General features: G+C 38.0%; 1 protein-coding gene across 3 annotated transcripts; it reads right to left on the bottom strand.

Moving 5' to 3' along the window:
* Positions 1-2,653: 2,653 nt before the first annotated feature.
* LOC136677245 (AN1-type zinc finger protein 5-like) lies at positions 2,654-12,039 on the bottom strand. 3 transcript variants are annotated; one of them, XM_066654729.1, is made up of 6 exons: positions 11,903-12,039; positions 9,114-9,272; positions 7,892-7,991; positions 6,175-6,284; positions 5,434-5,565; positions 2,654-5,002 (listed from the first exon to the last, which is right to left on the bottom strand). In XM_066654729.1, the coding sequence occupies exons 2-6, from the start codon at positions 9,268-9,270 to the stop codon at positions 4,854-4,856; spliced, it is 648 nt and encodes a 215-aa protein (XP_066510826.1). In that variant the 5' UTR covers positions 9,271-9,272; positions 11,903-12,039; the 3' UTR covers positions 2,654-4,853. The 3 variants fall into 3 exon arrangements, with proteins under 3 accessions (XP_066510826.1, XP_066510828.1, XP_066510827.1); XM_066654731.1 differs by having other exon boundaries at positions 7,892-7,988; XM_066654730.1 differs by lacking the exon at positions 11,903-12,039 and adding an exon at positions 11,564-11,652.
* Positions 12,040-17,344: the final 5,305 nt, after the last annotated feature.

The following is a 17,344-nucleotide window of genomic DNA, read 5'->3' as shown; positions in this document are numbered from 1 at the left end:
ACGCACCTCTCCAGCTGTTGCTAGGTCAGGCTAGCATTGTCAACCAAGCTAATTCCTTGTCACCCTTCCTGACAACAGCCAAGGCAGCTGCCTATAGACCTATATTGCATATATACGCACCAGGACACTGAACAGGTGCTGGACACATGAGTCAATCACTCAGGGCAGATGCTTTTCTGTGATTGACAAAAACGTTTGCTTGACCTTCAGGAATCTTCATGAGGTTCACCACATTATAATGTGGTGGATTAAGGCAAATGTGGCTATAAAGCGAAAGTACATCAGCCACTGTCTTGGAGGACTCCTGCCTGCAAAATCTGAGAATTTTCCCTGCTCTTATGTGCCTCATCAAACCAGATTAGTGGTTTCTTACAATGTATAATGTTAAGGATATTGTGGCTAACTAGAAATAAAAGCTAAACGGCAAATGGTAAAAGTCTAAATCAAATGTTGCGGTTTCAAAGGGACATTCCAGAATACTAGCCTCCTATTAGCTATGCAATGCACTTTAGCTATGTTTGTAAATTTGGTGTTTTTTGAAGCTTTTACTAGTTGGGTCCAGCTAATCCTTCCTAAATAGGATCAGGTGTGTTAGAGCTGGGAAAATGAATGTGTGCAGGGCAAGACTTCTCCTGAACCAGGATTTCGGAATGCTTATCGTCTAAAGCCCTAAAAGGAGGTTCACTGGGGGCATGGCACCCTCCCAAAATTCATAAGCTGGTCTCTGAAAGCAAGAATTTGCAGGCAGCGATATATAAGCAACAATCTTTGTAAGACATTGATTCTGGGCAGGCTCTGGTCCCATGGCTACCCTTGTGAAAATGAAGTAGTTACACAAGACAAAAAGAAATAAAAATGATTTACCTTAAAGTTTACAAGAATATACCATCACAAATTTCAGTGTGTGTCTGCTGTAGCTTGGTCTGTTAGCTTAGCTGGCCACCAGGGAGGGGGTGGTGGTGGGGGGCACGGGACGTGTTAACACAAACAAGTTTGTCGTTGTGAGTGAATACTCAGCCTTTAGTCACACTGCACATATGGCCAAGGCTGTGAAATGGCATTTATAATGATCTCATGGGTGAGTCGACAACTCTTAAACAGTCAGTGGTTAGAAAACATAGAACTGACTTGTTTAAGAAGGGGCCTAACTTAACATGGATAGAACAAAGGTCAAAACTGGGCCTTGTCTGAAAAGGGGGGGGGGCAATATATGGTGGCAAACATGTCTCTGAAAATGTATGAATTTTATTTAACAGAACAAGGCAAGCCTATTTTGCTAAGGAGGCAGTCATGGGAGACATGGGCAGGTGTCTAGGGTGGCATGGAATTCTGCGTACTGGGTCATTTTTTTAGCCAGTCGATTTTCGTTTTGAAATTAGAAAACAAAATGGTAAGCAATTAATCCTTCTTTAAGTTTTGAATGAAAATAGAACCATTATCCAAAATGAAAATGTTTTCTGGGGCTGTTGTCAGAGCAACTCAAGGCACATTCAATCAGGCTGCTAATTTCTGTGTTGCCAAACCCATTAGTACAGCTCTGGATCCATACTCTGAAATCATTTTAGAGACAGCAAAAAGAAGACTATCTTCCACAGCAGTAACTACTACCACTATGCTGCATGATTATGGGTATAAAACATCGAGTCAACTCTATTTCTATCATAAAAATAAAAATAAAAACCTCTTTATTCCTCACAATTGTACAACATAGGGCAGATATTGCTCTGAAATAGCCTAAATTATTTTCAGATTATGGTTCCAAAGCCATCTTGCTGACCAGCAGCTTTTGTTCTCTACAGATAAAAGTCAAAGTAAATGTCTTTAACAATGATGGGGTCGACTCCCAAATCAATTATTTGACTCCAAAATGTCTGAGGGTCTGGATCAACTCAAGTCAAAACTTGTCTTCATTTGTGCACACTTTGTACTTAGACAGAACTTGCCATTGTTTACCGGTTAACTATACATCATGATTTGATTCAGCGGATAAATCATGTTTAAATATTTTTCCGACTGTTTGTGTATCTATAAATTTGTCAAACAACAGGAGCTTTTGGCTGATATTACTTCCTTGCGACTTTTTCCTGTCCATTTTTTCCCCCTCTTTCAAAACAGCTAATAAGGGGTCGGGGGGTTAAAGTACATTCGTTCAGAGTGACAATGAAGCTAAAACCACCATTGCCATTATCAGTCCTGTGGGTATTGCCCTGTGTGTGTTTTTTTTTAAATGACGTAAATCGCTGTAAAAATGTCTCCAAAATAGTTACTTTATAACAGAATTAAAAGCCTTAACTCTCTATAAATGTCATGGTAAATATATATTCCACACTGATTTGAGCATTTCTATTTGGACAGCTGTTGTGTTGAATTGATGTAGTTAACTAAAATAGAGACAAAAATGGAGATAAACATTTTTTCTTTGGAAGGCAACATTTTTCCTCTGAGTATGAACATATTGATGTAAATATAAATGAAGATAAAAATCAAGGAGTTAAACCTCACTTTGGTACTCAAACCAGTAAAAGACGCATGAATGCATCAACAAATGTCAGTCAGGCTCAAATGGCAAAAGCCTCTATTAGGTCAGACCGCTTTGTGCAAGAAAACGCATAAGGGGCATTACTAAACACAGCAGCAGTCTCTTTTCCTTCTGTACATTTTTGTTTTATTTACAATACTATTTTGCTTTAATGCCAGGTAAAAGGATTAAATGCAAGACATAAATATGAACATGGTAGGAATTATTTTTGTACAAATTTGCATATAACTAATAGCTGAAATTTAAAACTCAAACAAATACATAATCTTCTTGTTCACTCCCAGACACACACACACACCTACCTAACTGCACATACAAATGGATTTGGGTATTGGTTTCTTGCCCAAAAAAAAAGTATTCATTCACAATCATTCACAAAATCGCTGATACTACTGCAGAGTTTCAAAAGTTAAACAAGGACTGGATGAAGTAATATTCGGGTGGACTGGTTTTACCCTGGGAGGTGGGGTAATGCAATTGTTAAGGGGTGATATTATTATATTAACTATAATTAATGATAATAATTCCATCTAAAAAAATATGCATCTCCAATGTCAGTAGAAGGAACTCAGTAGAAATACATTAATGCTGTTTGAAATGCCATGTTGATAAAAATGTGGGAAAGAATGTTTTGTAAATACGGAGGCACTCAAAACATTTACTTATATTCTTTGAGGCTCAAATCATGTACTGTTTTCACAAGTGTGTCATTCTGAACATTGCATGTGAAAAACAATGGATTAAAAAAAAAAAAAAAACACAAATCACAATGCAAATAACACACTATATGTACTTCAGGCAACTAGCCAAGTGTTAGCCTGAATTAAGTGTTTGGGTATAGATTCTATTTTTTTTTTGTGAACACAACACATATGAATAGCTTTGTTGTTTAAGAGAAAACATTGCAGTCGTTCCACATTAAAATTACATTATTCCTCCTCCCCACTGAAAACTTTTCCCTTCCGAAATTTAGGTTTTCTGTTTTCAGCCAAAACACACACTCTTTCTCCCTGTCATACACTCTCATACACACTCGAATAATCAAACAACTAACTCCACTCAAAAGAATAAAAGAAAAAAAAATACAAAACCAAAAAACAAAACCCCATAGTATCCTACCTTTGCAAAAAGACCAGAAGACTGTGGCTGCAAACAAAATCCAGGTGAAAACAAGAACAAGTGTAAAGGATGTGCTGAATAGGAGGATTCTGACCACTAAACCTTTTTCCAGTGGAAAAAGAAAATGGTGGGACATCACAGTAGCATGTTCACAGTACGGAAATTATACAGAAAAAATAAATAAATAAATGGTGGACTGATAGCCTAGCATTGTGACCTCAAGCTGTGTGAAACACCAAGAAAAAAAAGTAAAAAAAAAAAAAGATATATATTAACAGCCTATAGATCCCAAACAAGAACTTAACGGATTTGGGACAGTACCCCCTTTTGCAGAAATACCAAGTGTGAAAATGTGGCACAATGTTGGAGTACATACGTTTGAACGAATGCCTGTCCACACCCATGCTACACTACGATATATGGCCACATTTTGGCACAAAGCGTCATGTGCTGAAACAACAAACAAACAAAAATAAAGAGAACAATTTCCTGAAAGGTGTCCTGATCTACGCTTTAGGAAACAGATTTTTAAAAAATATGTGGACAAGCACACACACTGTAGCAGAGAATTATGACAGCATTTTAAGGACAAACTAATTTAAAATATAAAGTAATATTTTGAGAATAAAGTCTTATTTTTATATTTCAATAATAAAATCATAAAAGTTTTTCCAGTAAAAGTATTTTGAATTTTAACAAATGAATGTTAGTGAATACTGTGATTTTTGTCTGGAAATAATAGCATGTTTGGACATTTACGACTTTACAGTTGAAATACTATAAACAATTTTCCATAATAATATTTTTAAATTTTCGAAATACAATTCCTCCCAGATGATATTATTTAATTTTACACATACTGCCTCTGTTTTTGAAATACTAGGTTTATTCTCAAAATATGTTAATTAAGATTATACTACTGCCCTTAAAATGCCACTGTAGATAAGAGAGCGCATTGAAAGGGAAAAAAAATTAATAAAGATGTAAGACCAAGTATCATTCATGCATCATCCTCACATTGGACAGTGCCCTCCCCCCTCCCTACAAGCCCCACCTTTAGTTAGGGTTGTGATAGAAAAAGTCTATTATTCATGTTGGCGGATTGCTGTTTTCTTCTCCTCTCCTTGTCTTCCGGGCACATATGATTCTTTGTCCCTCTATCCTTCCCTCCCTCTCCCTTTGAAGATGAATGAGTTTATATTCTCTGGATTTTGTCTGCTACCACCACGGGGTTCTCCTTGCGGATCTTGGCAGCTGCTTCCGCCTTGTAGTCATATGTGCAGTTGTGTTTGTCCGAATACCTGTGGATCCCGCAGAAAAGGTTGCCACATCTGCAGTCAAAACCTGGGCAAGACACATAACATATTGTAAGGTTATGAAAGCATACACATAATAGTGAAAAATATATAAAAGCCACTTGTCCAACATCAATGTTGAACTTTTTCTGTTTGTCCTACATTTTGCAGCAGTAACAACTTCTAATCTACTAGGAAATTTTTAAACTAGATGTTTCTTACTGAACAACTGGGGTGAGGATTTGATGGCATTCAGCCAACAAATCATCAATTAGGTCAGGTACTAATGTTGGATTATTTCGTCTGGATCACGAAAGCTGCACATGAGCCTAAGGTCACAATGCTGCAATAGCTAGTCTTAAGTCTTTCCAGTACAATCTGTTAACTGCAGCAAGTTCTTTTAAGAAAATCCAATATTATGATCTCTAAAATATCCACACTCCTTACTCCTGACTAACAAAGAACATGGAGGACCCTTACCTGTCAATCCCACCCTCTTGCGGCAGGTGAAGCAGCGGTTCTTTTTGGGTTTGGATGTGTCTGGACTCTTTCCGTCATCGCTGACCTGAGCTCCTGTCACTGGCAAGTAGGAGGAAGTAGGTTGGGTCACCACTGCAGAGACAGGAAGTGCAGAAACAATATTAATTCCACAATACACACACCTTGACTGGGCTGAAGATTCCCTTTAATCATTTGTCTTTCATCTGAAATTCAGTTCACATTGGTTGAGTCTGTGTTTGAGTTCATTGCGCCTTGGAGACAAAACAGACTGAAGTTTAACCCACAGAGCTGAGAGAATGATGACTGTTATATCACAAAACCACAGCCCACCACAGACCTTACACACCCACACATGAAAATAAGAATGAGAGAGAGAGAGAGAGAGAGAGAGAGAGAGAGAATAAAGACGTACAGACTGAAAGACAAACTAAACAGCAGAAAAACAGACATTTTTCAGATGTCTGGTTCCATACATCACCCCTGTGAACAATTCTAACTGAAGCACTAAACCACGCTGAATGACTGTTTTTACATGTCAACCCCTGAATAACACAGACAAGATCAAAATTTAGTGGAATTCTCTGATCGAGATGTTTTCATTCTACTTTGTCTACTTTCCTGGAAGAATCCAGAGCCAATTTAAACTTGGGTAATATTACAGCAATCAGTCTTACAATGACAGTATCTCTGAAGAAGGAAAGTGAAGTGGCTTGTAATTACCTGGTTCCACAGAGTCTGGTGTGGGAGACTTCTGGGGACTCTTCTCCTCTCTGGAGATGCTCATCTCTGTCATCTGTTGTGTTACAGGCAACGAGGCCATGGGCATGCTTCTGTAAGAATGACACAAAGTCTTACACTTCTGCTGAGTTCCACACACACCCGTACCAATGGCTCCTTGCCATATCATGACAATAACAGGACATTAAAATGACTGTATGACAGGATTATTAGCTTACTAGAACATGACAATAACATCACTATTGAAACATAACAGGACACTAAATGGACCATATAACAGGACAATTACCTGACCCAAATATGACTGTAACAGAACTAAAACTTCATTACATAACCATGACTTGTGTGATGTTGGACATTTTACCATCCTTTGTATGATCAGCCATCAGCAGTGCCACATTTCTCCCTGTCTGTTTACATATGTGAATATCTATATAATCCACTGCCTTCAAAGCAGGAAACTGTTTCAGTGCTATCTTTACCTAAAACTGTAACATCATTAGAACTTTAAATCTCCGGATAACATCTGCCAAGTGCCGTATAAACCTAAATAACACAGATTAAAGACAAACTGGTGTGTCCTTTCAATTCAATATTTAGCCACTCAATTTTCAGTACAAGTCCACTACATAACAATATAACGCCCATTAGCTGATTGTTTTAAATAATTTGTGCGTATAAATTTGTATATTTTGTATTCTTATTCTCTTTTCATTTATTTTAATGTACTCCACTAATTTCTATTTTCTGTACTCAACAAATATTAAAGGTGTACTTGCTTCCTAGGTTTAAAAAGTTCAATTTATGTTTATCTTCAAAAACAGATGTAAAATAAATAAATAAATAACACACATGCATTATCATACATCAATCTGAAGGTGGTTATTCAACTGCACTGGTTTTGAGGAGACAGAACCAACTACACATGATTATAACATTATATATTCCAGGTACTCAGTCAAAGCACTAAGTAAAATTGTACATTTTTCAGAATGTGTGTCAACTCTTTAGATTTATCACAGGTTGCATCACTTGCAGGATGCTTCCTTTACCATTGTGAGAGATATTTCCTTTTTTTTGCACTTATTCAAAGTTCAGCCTTAAGGCTGACTTCAGATGTAAATTAGCTTATTAAATTAGCTAATTATGATGTGGAAACTGAAATGCTGATTTATGTGCATTGTCCCAGATAAATAAACAAATATTCTCATAGCATCCAATATTTTTGGAGGAAAACAAACTGCAGCAATTTTTAACATAGTGGACCTGCACATTAGGTCTGAGATGTTTTTGTCTCTGAAATCACAGAAAGACTCTGGAAGAGGAAGAAGAAATGATGAATATCATCCTATTTTCAAGCATTGCATATAAACGATGCACATACTGAGTTCACAGAGCTATTCCGAAGGTATTTCCATATGTTTATGGGGGAGATTGAGGTTCTGCTTCTCTGTGTTTATCTTCCCTTTAAAAAGAGTGAACAAACTTTAGGGAACCCGTTAACCCTGAGCAACTCCACATGCTTTCAGACCAATACTGACTTCTCACAGTGAAAGGATAGACACAAACTGGAATTTTTGATATCTGAAGTTGGGGTGAACCTTACTCTCATAGATTAAATATTTAAGTGCTTTATAACAGATTGGGGATTTTCTTCAGAATTTTGCACCAAGTTGTATTAGAAAGAAGCATAACTTACTCTCTCATTGACTCTGTGCTAGCTGGAGGTGATGGTTCTGTTTTGTTTAGACTGGCTTCTAATCTCTGCATAGCCGAGGCCTCCGAAGAGGGACTGCCTGCTGTTCCAAAAAAAAAAAAACCCCAGAGAAATCACTCAAAAACATTGCTCCAAAACAGCAGAACTAACAGCCGGACTGCATCTCACACTCAAATCAGGACAGTGGCACTTCGCCACAACAAAAGAATTAGCCAGTTATTTAGTTAGTTAGTATTTAACGCCATATCTGCCCATAGGGCCACATTCATGGCAAAAAAAGGTAGTAAGATGCGATTAATTTTCTAATACCGTTTCATTTATGTATGTAAGGCTGCCATCTATTTAAGTTTGTCATGTGTGTTCCTTAAGTTTCATTACTGACAGGAATTTTAGGAGCGCTGCGGCTTTCGTATTGTTGAATAATTCTGTTATGGACTTTGTCTGAAACAGAAGAGACGCAATATTACTGTGTAGGTACAAAAAAGGAATTTGATTTCTATATAACTTACAATTACTGCGATATAAACAACATTATTCAGAATGGATAGGTTTGAAATTGTCTGTTGAAAAGAACCTGACTTTTTTTTACCTTTGTAGTGAATGGAACTAGACAACATCATGTCTACAACAGAATTATTTTATTTACTCCTGACAACCACCAGTAAATCTGAGTTAGTATAAAATAGTAAAATATAATACATCTACAAAAATAAGTTTACTTTAGGGACTATTTTGCCTTACAATGTACTGCACCATAAATGGGATTTAAATCACTTCATGCCAAAGAGTTTTTGAGAGGTATTTTAGGGGCATTACCCTCCTCAGGTATCTTCTTACCATCACCAATGTGAACAATTCTGATTATGTTTCTCTACGGTGAAACATTTCATATCACAACACTACAAATGATTTTGTTTTCTTCTTAACCTAATATTTATAAAGAAACTGTATTGCAGCAGCTGTCAATTCTGATTGCTACTGTCATAAAATCAAAAGCACTACGATATAGGTACAATACAATGTGGCTGCAAAAACAGCAAATAAGTCTGAACAAGTCTGTGCCCAAAGTCCAAATTAAATATTTTGTAGGTTTATTTCTACATTCTAATACTCTTACTTGTTATATAATGTGCTTGGAAAATCTTAAAAAATTCCACCCAAATGTACAGCAAATTTGAGCTGACCCATGGGGGTCTTGGCTTACCCAGAGGGCTGACAGGACTGCGGTCACTACTTTGCTGTCTACTCAGGTGCTCCTTATAGCACACAGAACACATCCCATTCGTCCTGGGGTTGCCATAGAAACCACATCCCGTAGTGCACAGGATAGGAACTGGACTCTGATTGGTCTCCTGGGCCATTGCTGTTGATATGACGTGCCATTCAGAAAAAGTAAAGGAGAAGAAGTTGGGTAAGTTCTGGTTATAATCAAATTCTGGAATATGTAGTGGAGAATGACTAGGATCATTTTTAACAGTGTAAACCATTAATTGTTATAATTAAAGGTATAATAAAACAACATGGAATATTACATGACACATTGTGGAAAGAAAAAAAACAGACCAACAAAGAAAAACAGAAAACAGACTAACAGAATGTGCGACTTAAGCAAACCTGCACATAAGAGCATTGTGACCATGCCCAATGCCATGTATCATCTAGAGGGGCATAAATCCCCCCTGCTTTGGACTTTCGAACTGCTGGAATGATTGTGTTCCAGCCAATACGTTTGGGATCAGTTGGTGTGTTGGGTTGTTTTTGTCACAAATGCTTCTACTTGAGTCATTGTTTCAATGACAACAACCCAAGGTAACAAGACCTTTCACCGAGTGTGGTTTTATACTTCTCTACCCACCTCTGTTTATAAAAAAAACAGGAATGCAGCTTAAGAAGTGTGTTGCTTCACAGCTGAGGTAATATGAGGGGGTGCTGGAAACACGAGTCTCTGCTCGTTTCACATTTGACCCAAACGTGATAAGTCAAGTACCAATGTCTAACATGAACACCAATCCCCTTTGTGTGTATGTTCTGTGGTCACAAATACTGCCAGAGCACCATTTAACTGTTGCTAATGCTTTTCTAAGGTTACATCACACAGTATTTAATAAAAGCTGTTTTTGGATGAAATCACAAAAGCACAACAGAAAACTGATTTTTCTCTGTGGAGAAAGGCTTGAGGATAAATTCCAACCAGATTGCACTAAGGATAGCGTAAAGCAAAGCATGGAGGAAATTATGTTGGTGAATACATATCAACAATATATTTGGACATATTATTACAAAAATGTAAACACGTCAGCGGTGACAGTTAAGTAAAAAAAATCTACACATCAAACACCAGGCATATTATAAGCATCTGTCTCATGCTGATAACGCTTTAAGGCGTTATCAATTATGGCAATATAAAAATGGAAATAGGAAAATGTAGCTACAGTTTTGCAGTGGCTTGTTAAAAGTTGCAGCAGTTGTCCACATACCTTTGGTGTGTGTGTGTGTGAGCTAATTATTGTATGGAACCGTTAGTGAACAAGGGGACTCTGTGTCGCGCGTGCCACGTTCACAAAGAAAAGTTCACGCGAGCTTCCACGCGTGACACGAACAAACGACTCTAACGGTTTTCTCAAAGTGAGGCAACTTTTTGTAGGACGAGAATCGGATATTTAAGAGAAAAGCTTCGACTCCGAATATAAAATAACCCCACAAGTATGAAAATTAAACTAAGTTGTCGAATAACACAACCTGGTGATATTTACGTGACTTTATTTACAGGACAAACTGGTCGAAGCGGAAGATAACGTTAGCAAACAAGCTACTTCTTACTCATCCAAATGGAAAGCCTTCCAGCCCTCTACTAATCTAAAATACTTCTGATATGGCAAGTTAAAAACTGTTAAAAACAAATGAGTGAGTAGTTTGTTTAAGCTTGGACTAAAAGACCACTCTACATATTACGATTAAACTATAAAGTTGTGGAAGAAATATAAATTCCGAAATATCCATAATAAGTTCAACACAAAACTCAAAGTTAGGTCGTTAAAAGTGACACAAATGTTTCTAACCAGTCTAGCTTAACTTGTCTTGGTCAGAAAGGCCAATCGACCTAACCATAAGACTACGAATGTATAGTCTTATAACAGTAGGTGTAAAATCCAATGTAGTCACCACGCACAGTCTATCTAAAAGCATAAAGGTTGAGTGTCGCTAGCATAGCCATACAAGGTTAGTTTCGTCCTTATTTTCTTTGTCTAAGCGTTGATAGCCAATAGCTACATCGACTTCCTCTTCGCCTCAGAAAAGAAAAAACAATGTCCTGTGTTATAACACGACCTGGCAAACTGTTAAAGTGAATAATGTCATCGAACAAAAAGCTAGTCTCGTCAAGCTAGCTTGGGGGTTCTCTGGGTGGATAAACTGCTACATTGCTTATAACGGAAAAAAAACAAATGGCCTAACGTTTTGTTTGTCCTGAACAGTCCAAAACAAAAGGCGACCCTTAGTGTGAGATAAACATCTTTACGAAATGTTCAACATGCCGCATTTTCGGTCTCTAAAAGCTAAAAACACGGGACGGTTTTAAAGAAGAACCGGATAATAACGCGGATACTTTTAAGACAAAGCCATTAAATAGAAGTACTTAGAGAAGAAATAAGTCACCTAAACTGGTTTAAAAGGTAGGTTTATAGGCTGGAGCCGCCTGTCCTTCTCAGGTCTTCGCCCAGGCAAGTCACGTTCATGGGCTTGTGATGGTGCTGCTGACAAGTTGGAGAGACTTTGTTTACCAGCTTATAAAAGGAACCACCCCGTCGAAAAATGTCATGAGCTATAGCAAAAAATTAGCCTCAAGATCAAATCTACTCAGTGTATTTGTACTGTCTGTTTTGGGCAATGGTAACGCAGCATCGTAAAGGTCGTTAATCTATATTATCTTTGACATTCACATCCATCCTTTTTTTAAATAAGGATTAAAACATTGTATTCGTCGTCGACACTCACCTCAGAGAATCTTTAACGTCTAAATGCGTCGATTAAAGAGAGTTAAAGCCCGTGTTTTGGTGGAGGGCGATTGTTCTGTTCCAAGGGCTTTGTGTCGACGATAGCGATAAATTTATTCCCTCTTGTCTCGTCCCTTTTCTCTCTCTCTCTCTCTGCGCTCTTCTCTTCTTTCAGTCTGTTTGTTTCCTTCTTTAGTAAGGGGCGGGATGTGTGACGTCACCATGCGGAGGAGTATTGCTATTGGTCACGCGACGTCCGGGGCGGGGCGTAGATGTGAGCAATCCACGGTTTTCCTGTGCAGGGACAAAAAAAGAAATCCGCTTCACCTCCTATGACGAATAACGCAGCAGCAATACTCAGTTGCTTTTAATTTTGTGGTAAGCAGAATACAGCTATGGCAGCGTATTCCAGACTTAATTCAAATTCAAATGCGAATTTGAAAATGATAATTCGGGTAGGTATAAAATGCATTTCCCCTGTGCATGCACAGTGGTTCAACAGGTACTAGTGTTGTTGGTTCGAGCCTGGGGTCACTGTCTTGAGGGCTTTGGTGTGTTCTCCCCGTGTCTTCGTGGGTTTCCTCCCACAGTCTAAGAATACATGTTTGATAGGTGGATTGACCATAGGAACGTATCCATAGGTGAGTGTGGTGCTCTGGATTTCTGTGCAAGGTGTATTCCTGCCTTATGCCCAGTGATTCGGGGTAGACTCCAGATCCACCACAACCTTAATCCTTATAAGTGGTAAACAATAAACAATAAATTAACGAAAAAAATGACATAATTAAAATAAAAATATGTAATGTCATTTTTCGGTGTACAACTGCTGCTAAAGTCAAAATGAAAAGGCAAAGTTTTGACACTTTGATTATTTAAATAAATAAAAGAAAAATCCAAATTGACATGGTCTTAAATGTTTAATCCTTATATATTAAAAACAAAATAACAAGCTCTCATCTCATTTGCATTTCCTCATGCTCCAGATTTGCCTAATTGAATGTAGTCACAACCCTGTTTGCTTCTGCAGTCTCACTGTCCACTACAGGCTATAAAATGCTGTGGGTGTGATATTGGGAAGGACTTGTTGCAGCTTTATTTGCATAGTGCTAAAGGGTCTGAACTTGGGCAGCACAGATAATATGCAACTATCCTTAACTTGAAAAATTTTAACACTTTCCAGTCTGGAAGGGGATACTAATAGTAACCTTACAAAAAAGTTTTCTCACTATGCCTTGAACAAAATCCATTCCAGTCTCCCACCCACAGCATTTGATAGAAAGGAGTACCTCACTGATGGTGGAAATGCAATTGGTCATTGAAAGATGATTTAAAACTGCCATTTTATTTTACTGCCATTTTTTTAGATACTTCGGTCAAGTCTGTACTCTATGTTAGTCAATTTGGAACAATTCCTTTTGTCTGCTTCGTTTCACTGGTGAAATGGTACAGTTGTGTCTTGTGAGACTGCAGAAATAAGCGCCACCCTGGAAAAGGTATAAATTAAAAAAACGAATAACCACTGTACAAAGTTTTAAATCCTATTAAATCATTTGCAAAATTTGCCCATAGGGCTGTAACAAGATATAACATGCAAAATGGCAGCATAAAAATGGGAAATACTTTCTGTTTTAACCATATGTCAAATGGGTTTTTTTCTTGACCCTGACATGCTGCTGTGCTTGTTTTATTTATTTGGGTTGATCAACATTTCTGATTTAGGACTATGTGAAGCCCTGATAATATACATTAGAACATGGTATCATCATCTTTACAGCCAAAATATATTTATAATAGTTTGCTTTAATGGATGAAAAAATTGTCAAAAAAATCTGCACCCAAACATTGGTGAAATGCCTGTTGTCTTCAAGGGATTTGCAGTTTTGGAACTTTTCACAGTTTTATGCACCAATACCATAAACAAGACGTTGGTAATATCCAAGTGGGAGGCTGGAAGCAGGAATGCATGGTCAGAACTTTTTGCAGTCTGGTCTTATGGATCAGTATTTTAAAAAGATGAAAATGTATCCATTGTATCCAACAGTCCCTGCATGGTGTCCTTGCTGTGTGTGTCTCAGTATGGAATCCTCTCCCTTTGCTTATGCCTCTCCAGTTTTATTGCTTCATTGCTACACATATATAAAAATAATATAATTTCTTTGCTGTTTTCACGGAACCACTCATTGTACCAATACCTCAAAAATGGCACGTTGGTGACGATAATCACAAGAAAATGACAAAGTGTTTTTGTCTTATATTTGTCCTTAACCTGCCTGCACGTGTAGGCATTTTTCTTTCGCAGAAATCATACCTCCTGTACCATTCCACGTATGTTATCTGTCTTTAGGTGTCTTGTGAGGCAGCTAAATTTTCACGTGTTTCATAATACCCCAGGGGGGTTTGCACTTAACCAGGATTTTAATACAGCAGTGTGGGACTCCACTGTTTTAAATCCTTCTGAAGTGGTGTAGCCACATGCTGAGATCCTCTACACTTCTGCAGAAAGGAATGGTCAGGTGTATGTGTGAAACAGAAAGATGGAGACTAGGCAAGACCTGGACAGAGGGTTCAAAAATATACCTGGTTGAACTAGTTCCAGCCTGTTACCTGTGTGTTTTGCTTACTGATACTGGCACTTGTTGGGGTGTACTGGCTCACCCTCCAGGATTTCATATGAAAGCATAAGACGGTGAGTTCTGAAAAGTGTCATCTGCCAACAAGTTTACTTTGTACTCTTAGGATCCATCAGTATCTCACCGACTCCTGTTTACACATTGCAGGCAGGACTCACTCTTAATGCTATTTTTCTCAGATGTTCTCCTCAAATATCATTCTATGTTATGGCAGCTCTGAAGTTAATGACCCCTGTGAACGTCTTTGCATGTCAGGGTAAGGTTCCTCCAATAGTTGCCTCTGAAGATGTGGTTTTGTACCTCTACCTTCAGAACATGTTTGCATACTATTTGCCTTTTCTTCTATTTTTAGGAACAGACAACTGGGACATGGGAGTGTTATTATGCATAGGTATGTCTCTATACATAGTACTTTCAGAAATATATTAAATAGCAGTGAGGTGTTGATGCATTAGGGTGTTTTGAGTTTCTAGATTTTGGAAGGAAACTAATCTCTAGCATCCGAGCATGAAAATGCAGGACTAGGCTTTGAATCAATTTAATTATTTATCATAGACAGCATTTGTGCAATATTTACCTCATACCAGCATCAATGCCTGTTTGTTACCATCTTTGTGCCTGTTGAGCAACTATTCACAGAGCCCCACACATTTAGCAGGCCACAGCTGATATTCATTAGTTGAGAACATTCACCCTCTGGGCAGGCAACTGTATTTCAGTGAGAGTAATTGCTCCTAATTGGGTTGCTTCTTTGACAACTGTGTATATGACTAGTTATCAACAATGATGTTGAATAAATGTGTCATTTGAAATGACTCTGACACTGATGCCATGACTCAGTAACAACACAGCACTGTTGATTCCATATCACATTCTGTTTAATATGTATGTTTTATATGCAATTTTGAATCTTTAATCAGCAGGGGTTCCCCCCAATAATGTCAAACCCCCCCCAAAAATGGAACGTTCATCAACATATGTGCCATGTTTTTGGGATGTGTGCTTCATACATTGTGTTGTGTTTAAGTAAAACTGTATTAGCTCCACATGTTCTCACAGGCATTGCAATCTGGGTACTGACATCTGCACAAAAACACACACAAACATACACACATATACATACACATGCACTCACTTATCTCTTGGGTTCCCCCAATTTATTTTCACTACCTCTCCACCCTTTTGCCACATCTCCCTCTCGGTCTCTCATCTGTCTCGCTCAGTTTAATTCGAGTCAGGTCCCACCCTCTCTACCCCCTTGCCCCACCTCTTTACTTGTAATTAAATGTGATTTTCTTTACAGTAACAGCTCATGTTCCTCTGGAGACCAGTAGTTTCATTCTTAGAAGTTTCTTATAGGAATGAGAAACACTGACCCCCATAACTTTTTTGCAGTCATTGAGCTTTATGTTCAACATTTACACAACAGTTCATTCTAAAAGGACAATGTAATTCTTAAGAGGTTTATAATGTTTGTGGTATATGCACCAGTATTGGTATTAAGACCAAGATCCAGAGCTTTTACACCAGCTCTGGAAATCTTTCTGCTTTCTGTTTCCACCTCTCTCTCTCTCTCTCTCTCTCTCTCTCTCTCTCTCTCTCTCTCTCTCTCTCTCTCTCTCTCTCTCTCTCTCTCTCTCTCTCAAGCACACCCTAACAACTCAGCATTGCCGCCGGGCCCCTGACATACATTACACACCCGACTCACGTGAGAACACCAGAACACATAGTTTTCCTGTGAGGGAAAAACACATGTCTAAGGTATAAGTAATATGAAGTTTATGATCCCCATGTAAGTAAATACCTCAGTTTCCTCTCTCTTCTACAAGTAAAAACCTATAAAACTATGGTTTAGGAGCGTCATAGAAATACACACTTTTCCTTTGTCATGTCTGATTCATCTCATCAACTAATCATCAAGTCCCTGATGAGGTGATCGAGGAATATTAGAGCTAAATTACTCATAGCTCTGGCTTGATGTGATACCAGGACCCTTCATGTGATTAATAAACGTGAAACGGCAATAAATACACTAATATGAATCTCAAAGTAATGGGTAATGGGTTTCCCTTATAAGTGATTATGATATTTTATTACCTTATTTTATTGGATGTTATATTGTTACAAATTTCACAGTGGCCTCAGTTTTTCAGACATGAGCTTGAATTATATTGGTTTGTTTTTCCCCTTTCTTTCTTCTTCCATAGTTTATAATCCCTAAAAGTGTTTTTTTTCCTTTCTGGCATGTAGGAGTCACTCTTGTTGGCAGTGAGCTCCCTGGCATTCCACAAGTCCAACATGAAAGTAATACAGGATAATATGTGGAGTTAATTCACAATATTGTGTGAAGACACTGGCTGATGAAACTATGGCTGGCTGTTCCCATATTTTGTTTATCGATTATCTGATAATGGCTTTTAATGTCACTATGTGCCTTGAGTTTATACTTTTTTTGCCATCTGCTTGGTGGGAGCCATGTTTGGATAAGGATGAAACAGTATATTGTTGGGTTACAGGTTCGAATTCCAAACATGTTTCTGAGTTTGCACTTGAGTAGAATTTCATCAGGTTGTAGATAAAAATGTCAGGGCAGGTGGAGCCACCAAATGTGTATGATATAAATGCAGGAAATAGAGTGGTAGTAGACATGCAAGGATGGACATGTCTGGAAAGCAATGGCATTCCTGCCAGTACTTCTGTCATCAGTACAAAGCTTGGCACGTGGGGCTTTTTGACACGTGCACAGATGAGAACCTGTGGAAATATGAAGCCCAACCTACTGTTTCATCTAGAGACATATCAGTCAGTTACTC

Source organism: Hoplias malabaricus, chromosome X2 (assembly GCF_029633855.1).
Source record: "Hoplias malabaricus isolate fHopMal1 chromosome X2, fHopMal1.hap1, whole genome shotgun sequence".
In the NCBI taxonomy this organism is placed as follows: Eukaryota; Metazoa; Chordata; class Actinopteri; order Characiformes; family Erythrinidae; genus Hoplias; species Hoplias malabaricus.
This window is presented reverse-complemented; position numbering and strand designations above follow the sequence as displayed.